Below are 12,463 nucleotides of genomic sequence, written 5' to 3' on the forward strand. Positions count from 1 at the left end.
TTGGACGTCTGTGAGCGCGTCGCTTTGAAAATAAAATAGAGAAATGACTGATATGCTAGTTGGTGAAGCTGTAAGAACCTCGATGCAGTGAGACAGAAAAATGAGGTAAATACCGGTATAGAAGGGAACTGGAAAATAGAGTGGCATCGTGAAGGAAACTGGGTTTTATGAGTTCAAGGCCCTGATTCTAAATACGTACGTATAAGCTGCAAGAGAATTCCATGAAAGGTTTTGACTCCAGACACTAAAAGTGAACGTGCCATTTTCATCTAAGGACAGAAACACACCAAGCCCCTCCTAGCTTAAGAAAAGTAGCTAAAAGAGGGAAGTAAGAATCAGAAATATTGGAATATTTGGCGAATTTTTGTCCTAGACTGTGCATGAAACCATTTGGCTTGTCACTACATTGAGTGAGTGGATGGTTTTATTCTGGATGGTCAGGTCAGGTATTGAGCTACCACTGGTACCATGTATAAACCTGGAACCCCACTGGATGTGCCCAGTGAGAAGGGTGACTACACACTCATCAGGACGAAAAAGAAGGCCTGTCAAGCGACTGATGAGTTTCTCATGTCAATAGTCATCCAGCAGGGTAGATAGATCTTGTTACCCTTGGTTGGCAGGCAGCTAGAGAGAGAATATTCTTATTCCAAACCTGGATAGCCAGGCCTACATTAGTGTCCAGGGATCCCACGTCCCTGTTCATAGGCTTGTGGTAAGTCCTCCCTTGAACTGCGGGGTTTGGGGAAGGGTGTGCACTCCATCCCTGCAAAAACTTCGCCAACACCACACAGCCAGCTGGCCTCTGCTGACCCTGACCCAGGTTTACCTGTGATTTCCTCCTCAGGTACTGGGCGGGCAGGGCTCTAGCGTTAGTCAGGTGGTCACTACTCATGAAGGCTGTTGGACATTCTTCGGGGGCCCAACAGCTGGATGTGGAGGGGGGAGGACCCCTTAGTCCCTGTCCTGTTTTTAATGAACGTCACATTGATACAGAGGATCCATGAGTCCGAAGTTCTGTAAACAGGTCTAACCTTCTGTGGCCACTTTTCGTGGTGGCTTGCAACGTTCTAAACGTCTTGAGGGTGAGCAGTTGCCTTTGTTGTAAGAGTCGGGGTGACTGGGGATCAGTATGGCTGCACTCTGTAATGGTTTGCCTGGACATGGTGAGATCAGTAGTGATGGTTAAACATACGAGTAGATACTGGCCTGAACGTGACTATGGTGTCCGCCTTAGGGGTGCTGTTGTGGCGATTTCTGCTCGCTTTGCCTCATCTGTGGACAGGGTTATTACAGTTAATGAGCGTATAATGCTAGTAAGATTGAAGCAAACTTTGGGCTTCATCTCTAATTGCTATTTGCACTCCTACTGAGATGGGTGATGTTAAGGTCTACTCTAAAGTCGACTAACTTGCGGAACAGTGCCCCTTGTGGGATATATTACTGTTCCTGGGCGGCTTCAGTGCAGTTTCTGGCACTGACGGAGGGCTTCAAGAAACGTGTAAGTCCCCATGGCTCTGGCACCGGGAATTCTAGTGGTTTTCAACTTCTTGAGTCTGAGAAATCCTGTAAGTTGTGAATTGTTGGACCTCGGTTTGAGTGGATTTATCCTCGCTGCTGAACTTGGTATTCTAGTGCTGATAAGGTAGGTATCTAAGGAGATTAATTACATCTCCCTAAGTACTCAGTGGAGGAGCCCTCTGAACTGCAGAGTAAGAAGTGCAGAGTCCTCTGCTGCTGATCACAGACTTGGGCAAAACAGAACTGAGAGAATTCCAACATGCCACTTGAAACGGTTCCCTCTTAAGAAATTTAGGGATGAAGAGTGTTCTCACGAGGATGCAGTAGCAGTCTCGAATCGGTCTGAGGTGCTCAGTGTTATTAAGAACCCCACTGAACAAGGAGATACTTTCAAGCGTGCCACTCTGGCAGTAGCTGATGAAAATGCTGGAGAGCATCCGAGATCAAGGGGATCTGTCTCGCAGGGGACGCTGGCTACAGCTGATGCGAGTCGTGTCGTCAGACTGGTTGGGGATTGGGAGCAGCACACACTTCTTTCTCATCAGGCAAGAATTTTGCTGGAAAAAGACAAGGAGGGGTATGTCTGAAATTGCTAAAAAGTTACAAGATTGCTTTCATACAAATGACCTGCCTGCTTATTGATCTCTGAAAAAGCTCTGCTTGATATCCACCGCCCACGTTAATTCTGTTCAAATAACATTCATATTTTGTGTCAGATGGGGGTATGTTTTGAGCTTGGTGGACTGAGTACTTTGAGCACATTCATATGGCAGAACCTCACAGTGGAGAACTTACACTGGCTGGTGTGCAACCATTAGCTGTTGTTCCACTGGTCGACGCGTGTCGACCAGTGGAACAGCAGCTAATATAGAGAAATTGTGACGTCGCGACGTCACGGTTCCTCTATACAATATCAGGAAGACAGTGACAAGGCTGAAAAATGATAGGAGTCTGGTGTTTGTGGCATCCCTGTAGAACTGATCAAAGATGTGGGTGAGGCCACGACGCAGGAATGACATGTCACAGAACCCGTTTGTCGTACTGGTGTCATTCCTTCTGCCTGGACAAGGGGTTTGGTCATCCCTGTCTGCTCAAGAGAAAGGATACCAACCGTTGCAGTAACCACCGTGGTGTTCACATTGCCAAGCAAAGTTCTGGCTCACGTGTTCGAGCTGCATATGCAGGACCATCTGTTGGTTTCAGAGGTCTGAGCAATCCGGTTTCATGCCCAGTAATTGATCGGATCCAAGCACATCGAGTTCTCATAGCGGATTCCGTCATTAGTTTCAGCATGGACTGCCAGCAGCCAGCCTATGCTGATCTCGAGAAACCATTTGATTCAGAAACCTGAGGGGCAATATGAATAAACTGGTGATTCCTTCGGGTCCCCTCTCGTGATTTGTTCCCTCGAAATTCAGAATATACCCACAGGGATTATCCAACTCAGCTAATCGGTATTCAGCCAATGCGAATGTCATATGTAGGGATGAGGGGGAGGAAAATTCTTTACTTTTCTTGTAAGTTTTGAAGCCAAACGGGAATGTGTCCTTACCCCCTTATGAGCACGTGCGATGACAGGAAATTTACTGAGGCTGTGAGTCGAAGTCACTGTGGGATATCAACTGACTTTGCTGGTGATTCTCCTAATGTAGTCGCTGTAAACTTCCGAGTGCTCTTGAGGCACTTCACGAGGATGCAAAGGCACTGGAACTGAAGGTCTCCTGGGTCAAGACAGTTGGTGGCTGGTTGAATGAAGCAGTACAGTCGTACAGTCTGGTCAGGCATGTGGAGGACAGAGATCTTGGCGAGATTCATTGGTAGTGTGACCCATAACAGGGCTAGGTCAGATGATGAGGTATTCCATCGCAGTGATCTGACTTACGGACTCATTTCAAGTAGTTTGCGTAGCTGATATTTGTGTTGGACAAAATTTTGTTTCTGCAAGGCAATGGTGCTCCTTGTTTAACTTACTGCTGTGCGACATGGACAATAAACTATGCTTTGGAGCACTTAAAGCAACGTGGTAGTCCCTTGGCAGGATGGTGGGGTATCCCTGATACGACTGGATGTGTAATGACCGATTGCACTAGTCTAGAGGTACTTACGGGGAGAGTCACCCAGAGGCTTGCACCGGGGACCCTTGTAGATGTACTCGCAAGGTGATTGAGGTTATGCACCCGGAGGCGTTTGACGCATGTGAGTGAGGATTCCGACATTATCTTATTTTGAAAGTTACCTCCTGGGATGGGAATCTCAGATATATTTATGAGAGTTTTTCTTTCGTAACTTAGATACGTTTTTATAGGAAGAACCAAGGTCAGTAAGACTACCTAGACAAGGAAGGATTTTGTGCTCCTTTCCCTGATCTTCGGGCAGAAAACTTATAACTTGTAGCAAATTTTCGTCTGGCAACTTAGAACTATTTATGAAGTTAAAACAAGAGGCCGAGGAAGAAGCGACCCTCCTTGTACTTCCTGCAAATCAACACCTGAGTTACGACGGAAATTGATTTTAAGTGTGTTTGTACACATACCCCCGATCCTGGCTGAGTAAATCTTGCCTCACCATAGCCCATACACTCTGTTGATCTATTTTTATCTATTCTGGATTCTCCCATCCTATTTTTTCAGACAGGATGCTCCATGCAAGACTTAATGGGATGACTCTCGTAGATATATCCCATTCATAGTACGAGGGAAAAAATAGAAAACGCTCTTGTAGTAACTTATTAATACTCCTCTTTACTGACTGTGCTTTACATTCGCTCCGGTAATAGTAACCAGCTTTGGCACACAGGTCTCATTATCGTTGTTATAGCAGATGCACTGTTCACTTTATAATCAATGCTACTAATCAATAAAAAGGTTAATGACCTCGGCGTCAGTTTCGGGAGATACTTATCATTTTTTTATGTATTTTAATTTTAATGTTTTCTTCGCAATTATTTTCGCTGCAGAGGGCTATGGATCTCATAAATTAAATGAAAAATAGATAAAGATTGTATTACTTGATTAACGCTTGGCAACGCCGCGCTGAGTAGTTAACAAAGTCGTCCATAGATGGCGGAAGCATCGCCAATGTCGACTGCAAACTGTCATTTCCAAGTCGGAGTTTTGTTTTGATATTTCCTCGTCCAGTCGGACGGTATAGCGCCAAAACACAGATTCAGCGCAGAGTTATAATTCCATTGCTTGTATATCCGTATGAATAATGAGCATAGTAGACATGAGTGGGTGAGATGTGTGTAATGATGTGTGATGTTTTGAAGTTCCCGCTGGTGGAGGTGTGGGAAACTTGGGCCCGAGACATGGGTAGCTCCAAGCTCTACCACTGAAGGTAGCCATTGTGAAGAATTTTCTATAAAATCGTCGGCCATCGGCCTATATATAAGGTTTTAGTGTCAGAAAGATATACTTAGTGAAATATATAGTGCATCAAAAGGTGCTTATGTGGTCTCTGGAGGAAATAGACGGAGATAATTGTAAAAAATCTCCCTAATCATAGGGTCATCTCTATGGGGACTCTAGTCCTCCTCTGAAATTGAGATGCAGAGTCACAACCCAAAGAAACAGCAATTCGTGACGGCGGCGGGTCGGTACCACGCAGGCAAAAGCTACGCTCAGTATTTCCACCAAACAGCGCCAGGTAAGTGGAATTAGAGAGTAGATGTGGGTGAATGATGGATTTTACGGAGGGTAGAGGAGGGGGAGGGACGCCGGCTGACATTCGGTGGTGGGAGGGCCGCTCAGCTGACACTCCTCCCTTACTCCCTTAGTAGTCACGTATTATATTCACCATTGATAGTTTGCATATTATAAAATACAAATAAACACGAAGACAGAAATGGGCGTCACTTGGATAAAATATATACAAGTTTTATTTTGTACTGTACTGTATACCGTATTTTTTTTCTGCAAAATTGAATATTTGGGTCAGTGTCATACTGTATCCCGACAAAATTATTTTAATGCTTCACCTACATGATGCAGTCGTAATTGATTTTTTCAGCCATGACTGTGGTTCCTTTCTCGGCCTCTGTTCCTGTGAATTTTTCCTTGTGGTGATGAGTCATCCAAAGTTCAGTAGTGGTGTTTCTGGAAATCTACAAATACCTGGTAAAAGCTGAGAGTTCTAAAATTACCCAGCCATAGTATGGGTAGGATAGCCATTGATCTTTATGATAATTTTCAGGTATCATATCCTAATACATAAGCTTTCATCACGGAGGTGTCAGTGTAGGAACATTTTGGCAGAAGACAGTCACTGCTCAGACCTAACCTAACAGTATTGTGATGACTTGTAGCACTGTATTGCAATGTTACAGTAATTATAATGCTGTTTTGTATAGATTCTAGGGTTCTGATGCTGTGATCTTATTGTTTAGCCTACCAAACTGTTGCTTCATATTGATTTCTTTGATGTTGCATTTTGGATGTGTGGTGCAGGGTATTTAAACTGTATAAATAAGTTACACAGGCTTATTGGTAGATATTACACACCTCAGACCTAACCCGGGCAAGCTGTTAGCACTTTATTTTTCTTTTCTTTTCAAAAGTTGGGAATTAAAGACTGTGAGTAGCATTTATGGTTAGGTTAGATGTCATCCACTCACTTCATGTAGTGCTGCCTACTTCCTTAGCTTTTATCATTCTTTTCCTGTGCCTGCCCTCCTCTCTTCCTATTTCTCGTATCTTTCCTGTCACTTCTTATTCCTTTTCTTTCCTTTACAGGTGGCTTTACATTGAGTGACAAGCCAAATGGTTTCCTGTAAGCCAAGAAACCATTTACAACGCTGGGTGGTAACCATATAACCAAACCATACGTGCTCCTTACGTGTCAACAAGTGGGTTGGTGCCCCTCCCTGTAAAACAACTAACTCAGTGTCAAATGGCCACCCTTTGCGGGATTGTGGTGTCTGGCAATAGATAGATAGATAGATGTTGTCCAGTTTGGTTTTATGTATTATCCATGAATAAGGCAACACAACGACTTAGTTACTGAAAAGTTTGATTTGGTACCACGATAATGTGAAAAGGATTACCAGGGAGGAAGGGAAGGAGTGTTGTGGTGTTGACATTGGTGTGCAGGAAGCATTAGAAGTAGCCTTGAGATGGTTTGGCCATGTAGAGAGGATGGAGAATGAGAGACTAACTAGGAGAGTATGGAGTGGGGTGAAAGGGTGGAGGGAGATGGGATGGGATGAAAACATCATACAGTATTATGTGGGAGGGGGTGTGAATTGGAGAAAGGTGGGCTGTTGGCTGAGGACAAGGGTATGTGGAGGAGTTTTATTTGTGGCCACCTCTAACGGAATTGAGGCGTCAGGTGATAGACAGACCAGTGCCACTTTGTTATGCAATATTGATATGATATCCTCTGTGTTTTAAGTGTTTATTTGGCCAATATCTATGAAAAGTCCACCACCCGGAACCTCCATGTACGTGTGTGATTGTAGAGTTTGGTTTGTGTGATTTCCAGTAATATCCCTTTCTGTGATGTCCAGGATAAGACCAAAGAATGCCAAGGTTAGAGCTGAAGAATGCCCAGCTTAGGACCAAAGGATGCCAGGTTAGGACCAAAGGATGCCAGGTTAGGATCAGAGAATGCCAAGGTTAGGACCAAAGACTGCCATGGTTGTACTAAGAATGACAAGGTTAGATGTGAAGGATACCAAGGTTAGAACCAGTGATGCCAAAGTTAGGACCAAAGACTAAAGGATACCAAAGGTAGGACCAATGAATGGCAAGGTTTGGATCCAAGAATGCCAAGGCTGGAACCAAGGGATGCTAGAGTTAGGCTTGAAAATTGCCCTGAACAAGCTATTCTGTCATATGAGTAAAAATGAATGGGGGAAAAAAATCATACCAAATGGTTCAGTATGACAGGGTGAATAATTTCTGAGCCAAAAATTTACGGTAGATGATGACTTCAGCTAGTGAACTCTCATATTGTACACTTCAGGATTTGTTAAAACATTTCCTGTCACCTTTGACTTGTATGATTCTGTAGAAATTTTGTATACTGTATTTTGACCCGTTCACCCAAGGATATTTTTTGTTTTTTCTCCTGATGATTTATTCAGCTTAGGAGAGATATTGAACTGGAGGGGTTAGCTTTAACCTTCACTAACTTTTATTACTGAGCTTTTGTGAACAAAATAAAATTGTCTTGTAGCAGAAGTACATAAATCTGTCATTGTGCAGAAGTGGTTAAACCATTTAGAATACCAGTACTGTACTGTGGGCATTACACTGAAAATCTCTGAAACCTTGAAATTTAGTGTTAGCCTTTTTAATGTATTGCTGCCACCAGACAGTTACTGTATGTGTAGTTACCAGACGATTACAGTAAACCTTTGATATAACGAACTAATTGGGGGGAGGGGTGGGTCACTACATCTGAAAGTCTGTTACCGGTATATATGAGGGGTTTGGTATTTCCGAGGGATTACCGAACACAGTTTGCTATATAAGGGGAGTAGTTCGGTCCAACGTGCTCAAACGTAAACTAATTCTTATGAAGTTTTACATCGAGATTTCAGTGGTTCATGACGTTGTACTTGTAAATACAATGCAGTACTGTACGAAATTGTACATATAAATAAAATACCTGTAATAAAAGTACAGTATAATGTAGTAAGGTTACAGTACACTTATGGTACCGTGGGCTGATTCGCGAACTTCCTCCGCATTTAACGACCTTTGTTCGCAAAGTCTGGGGGAAGTTTGGTCGCTATTTGGCTGTTTGCTATATCCGAATTTCGCAATACTGGGGTTCGTTATATCGAGGGTTTACTGTATGTTCAGCTTAGGAAAGACATCATATATTGAATGAGCTTATTAACTCATTCAGCCCAGTTACTGTATATATTTTGCCTTGACCTTTCTGATATCTTAAGTTTTATGGTAAGTTGTGTAGGAGAGATGTGAACTGGAGGGGTTAGGTATAGCCTTTGTTATTGACCCTTTCACAACTACAGGTCTGCCCTAATTTGAATAGTACTATGTGGTGACAACAAGAATAAAGTATGCGTGTATTTGGATGAGTAAACTGGGAGTGTGTCGTCCTGTCTTGGCTGCCTCCCTTTCTTTGGGGGAAGCAGTCTAGGTATATTAGATAGATAGGTCACTGGGCTTGAGAAATTGGAGCTATTTCAAATCCCTCCCATTCAGAAGTGTGTCTTAAGCTCAATAAACTCATCAGGGGATGGCTATAATCAAGTACCCCAAGCTGAAGGGGTTACCTCTTTGTGGGTAACAGCCTTCTTGTGGGTGATTACTGTAACCCCTCCAGTATGATATTTAGCCTATGCAGAATTCTTTTTACTATGTGGGTAACAGCCTTCCTCTAGATGATTATGGTAACCCCTCCACGGTGATATATGTGCTGTATTTTTGCTGCTGTCAGAGGATTTTATTTAGGTTATGAAGAATCCTCAAGTAGCGGAGGGGTTCTTGAAGGTTGTTTAATCTCACCAGGTCACAGAGTCTCCCCTTAGATGAATAAAGTCGTGTGGAGACGAGTAAAACTAAAAATAGCTACAACAATGACATCCTTTTAAATGTTACAGTACTGTACCACCACATATTTTTGTTTAACTTACATAGGCTCTTGAACTGAGCATTATTATTAGTATTTTTTATGTATTTTTTTTTTTACCTTGTCCCTCTAATAACAAGAGTGTGAATATTATAAGAAAACTAATTTTTTATTTTCTTGAATAGTAGATTTTTTCTCTATTTTTTGCCACCAATAGACTATTTTATTCAACCTGGGGAGACATCTTGCAGTAAACTGGTTGATGAAGCTTATATCTCTCCCATGGAGAGAAAGAAAACTGTCCTACAGTGAATACCATTATTATTATCATTAAATTACAAGAATAAAATAACTACAGTACAGTATACAGTAATTAATACATTACTGAATTGGGGAGGTTAACCACTGTACTGCAAGTCTTTCTTAAATTGTGGTATAAATCATTGTTTGGTAGCCCATGTGAAAGGATTTAGGCAGTTATACTGGGATTAAAAACCATATTTATACTGGGGATCAAAAATCATGTGACTTTAGCCTGAACTTAATAAGCTTTTTACATAGTATACAGTACAGTACCGTTGTTATTGTATGCAAGGGGTTATATGGCAGTCTTTGTTATGAATAGCATTTATTTTTTATTTATACATTTTTCATCCTTTGTCTTAATTTTCAGTACAGGTATATTAAAGAAAAATTCACTTTAAAAGTCATTGCCACCAATGGTATGAAGTCCACAGTAAATTGAATAACGATTCTTTTTTAATCCATTCAGTCCATTGACGTGCTTTCTACTTCATTTTATCTTGAGACAAGTTTACTGAGCCTAAGAAGTGTCCCCATGTAAGGAAAGAGTTTATTAATTCCATATAGCCTATATATATATATACAGTAAGCCCCCGCGTTTGGCGATCCAATTAGTCTGGCGAAACTACCGCCAAATGCGAATTTCGCCAAACGCGAGTTCTTTTTACCATATAAATTGCCTATAAAGTGCCTCAATCAGTCTTTGGTCATTGCCAAAGTCCCCCTTTTGACCCCTAAAACACCATCTTTCGAGCTGAAATAAAATCTTTTGCCTTCACATATTAATACACATGTAGAAAACAGACCAATAAACAATAAATAAAGCTAATAAGACATGATATAAAGGTTGTAACTAACCGTAAATAGAGTGAAGATAGGCTTGCTTGGCTGGGGACGTCGGAGTGGCAGTGGGGGCAGCTTAGTTGCTACCACCACTTTCCTCATCACTCTCCCCCTCCTCCCCCATAACCCCCTTAGCAACCATTTGTCTCGCTTGATCATCCACTTCATCGAAGCCAGAAAAGTCAGCATCCAGCTTAAAGAGGGCAGCGAAGCTTGGCTGGGGAGGCTGGGGAGGTTTCGGCTGTTCTTGTGACTGTTCTTGTGGCTGCTTTTGGGGCTGTTCTTGTGGCACATCGAGTGGGGGGGACCGCCAGGGGACCGCCAAGTTTGAATTCAAATTGCCAAGCGCACATTCGGTGGTCCGTGGCCACCCTACCGCCAAAAGTGAGTTTCACCAAGTTGAAATTCGCCAAACGCGGGGGCTTACTGTATATATATATATATATATATATATATATACTGTATATATATACATATACATATATATATATATATATATATATATATATATATATATATATATATATATATATATATATATATATATATATATATATACATATACATATATATATATAATATGTACGGTAACACTCCCAATTTCAAATCTCTCGAGCTGAATAAAATTGTTTAGACACTGCATGAATTAAGCAAAAACTACATCACTGGATTGAAAGGTTAAAGTTCCATTGCTACCAGTGCTGTCAAGTGCTCAGTAAAAAAAAAAAAAAAAAAAAAAAAGTGGTGGTTCCCTGTGCCACATGTGCTGTAAATTCATCAGTAGTTTATAGAAAAATTACCCATTAAAGTTTCATTGGTACCTGTGAAGTTAATATGCACATTTCGCACAGTTTAGCAGAGATATGCAAAAAGCTATGGTAGTCTAGAACTCTTCCCTTAGAATGAAAGCTGCCAGAATTTGTATTGGCTCACTCCCCTCAGTACGATGATGACCTTTTCAAGTCATTCATTCTCTCTTCAGGTAGTTTTATTTAGTTTAGGAGGAGTCAGATGGAATCCTCATATGCTACTCCATTGTAAGAGGTCTTCCAAGATGAATAACATTGTCTGGAATCAGGAAGAATATCTGTCTATCTATCTGTTGCCAGACGCCTCAGTCCTGTTTGCGGTGGCCACAAACAAATCACCTCCACGTTGCCCTGTTCCCCACCATTTCACTGCCCTGCTCCCAACTCATACCCCACTCTCTCATATACCTCTCCACCCCATCCCTCCATCTCATCCTCGGCCTCCCCCTCCCTCTTGCCCCCTCCACCTCACTCACATACACTCTCTTCGTCAGTCTTGCACCCTCCATCCTTTCCACATGGCCAAACCACCTCAGTGTGTTCCTCCTAACGCTTCCTGTCACATCCACATCCACACCACAACGCTCCTTTATGTCCTCATTCGTCAGCCTGTCTCTCCATGTGACTCCACAGGCTTCTCTTAAATAACTCATTTCCACAGCTCTCACTCTTGACTTGTGTCCTTCCAACAACGTCCAAGCTTCACTTACATACGTTAGAGTTGGTATCACAATACTGTCATGTAGTAACTTTTTCACTTGCATGCTCACTTCCCTATTTCTTATCACTGCTTTCAAAGAACCAGCAACTTTTCTTCCCTACTGTACCCTTTCAAGTACTTCACCCTCCAAACCTCCATCCTTACTCATCACACTACCCAAGTACTTAAACGTACTCACATTTTCCAATTCCTCACCATCCAACCTCACTGTACATTCACTGACTTCACCTCTCAAAGACCATCACTTTACTCTTCCCTACATTCACCTTTAGATTCCGTTTCTTACACACTCTCCCAAACTCATCCACCAAGCCTTGCAGCTCCCCTTCGTCTTCACTCAACAACACAGTATCATCTGCAAACAACAGTACAGGGAGTTTCCAAACACTATCCTCTCTCACCAAGGCCACTCCAACATCCACAGCCCTACCTTGTACCTCTTTTATTACCCCATCCATGTACAGATTGAACAACCATGGAGACATGACACATCCCTGTTTCAACCCAACGTTCAAAGAGGAAAATTCACTTAGCTCACCATCCACAAGTGCTGCAGCCTTAGCACCATCATACATACCCTTCACAGCATTCAGCAACTTCCCATCTACTCCATATATTCTTAATACTTTCCACAATCCTCGTCTATCGACCCTGTCATATGCTTTCTCCAAATCCATGAAAGCCGCATACAACTTCTTTCCTTTCTCTAGAAACTTTTCCACTAAAG

At 42.2% G+C, this 12,463-nt stretch overlaps 1 protein-coding gene across 2 annotated transcripts in view; it reads left to right on the forward strand.

The window, feature by feature from the left end:
• The first annotated feature begins 4,862 nt into the window (after positions 1-4,862).
• Positions 4,863-12,463, forward strand: part of LOC145418541 (eukaryotic translation initiation factor 4 gamma 3-like) — a 536,301-nt gene continuing 528,700 nt past the window's right edge. For both annotated transcript variants that reach the window (XM_080286907.1, XM_080286908.1), the window contains exon 1: positions 4,863-5,166. In XM_080286907.1, the coding sequence (XP_080143033.1) occupies positions 5,067-5,166 (100 nt within the window). In that variant the 5' untranslated portion in view covers positions 4,863-5,066. The remainder of the gene's footprint in view (positions 5,167-12,463) is intronic.

Source organism: Coenobita brevimanus, chromosome 115 (genome assembly GCF_032717465.1).
Source record: "Coenobita brevimanus isolate Jiangsu-jjx chromosome 115, ASM3271746v2, whole genome shotgun sequence".
NCBI classification, from domain to species: domain Eukaryota; kingdom Metazoa; phylum Arthropoda; class Malacostraca; order Decapoda; family Coenobitidae; genus Coenobita; species Coenobita brevimanus.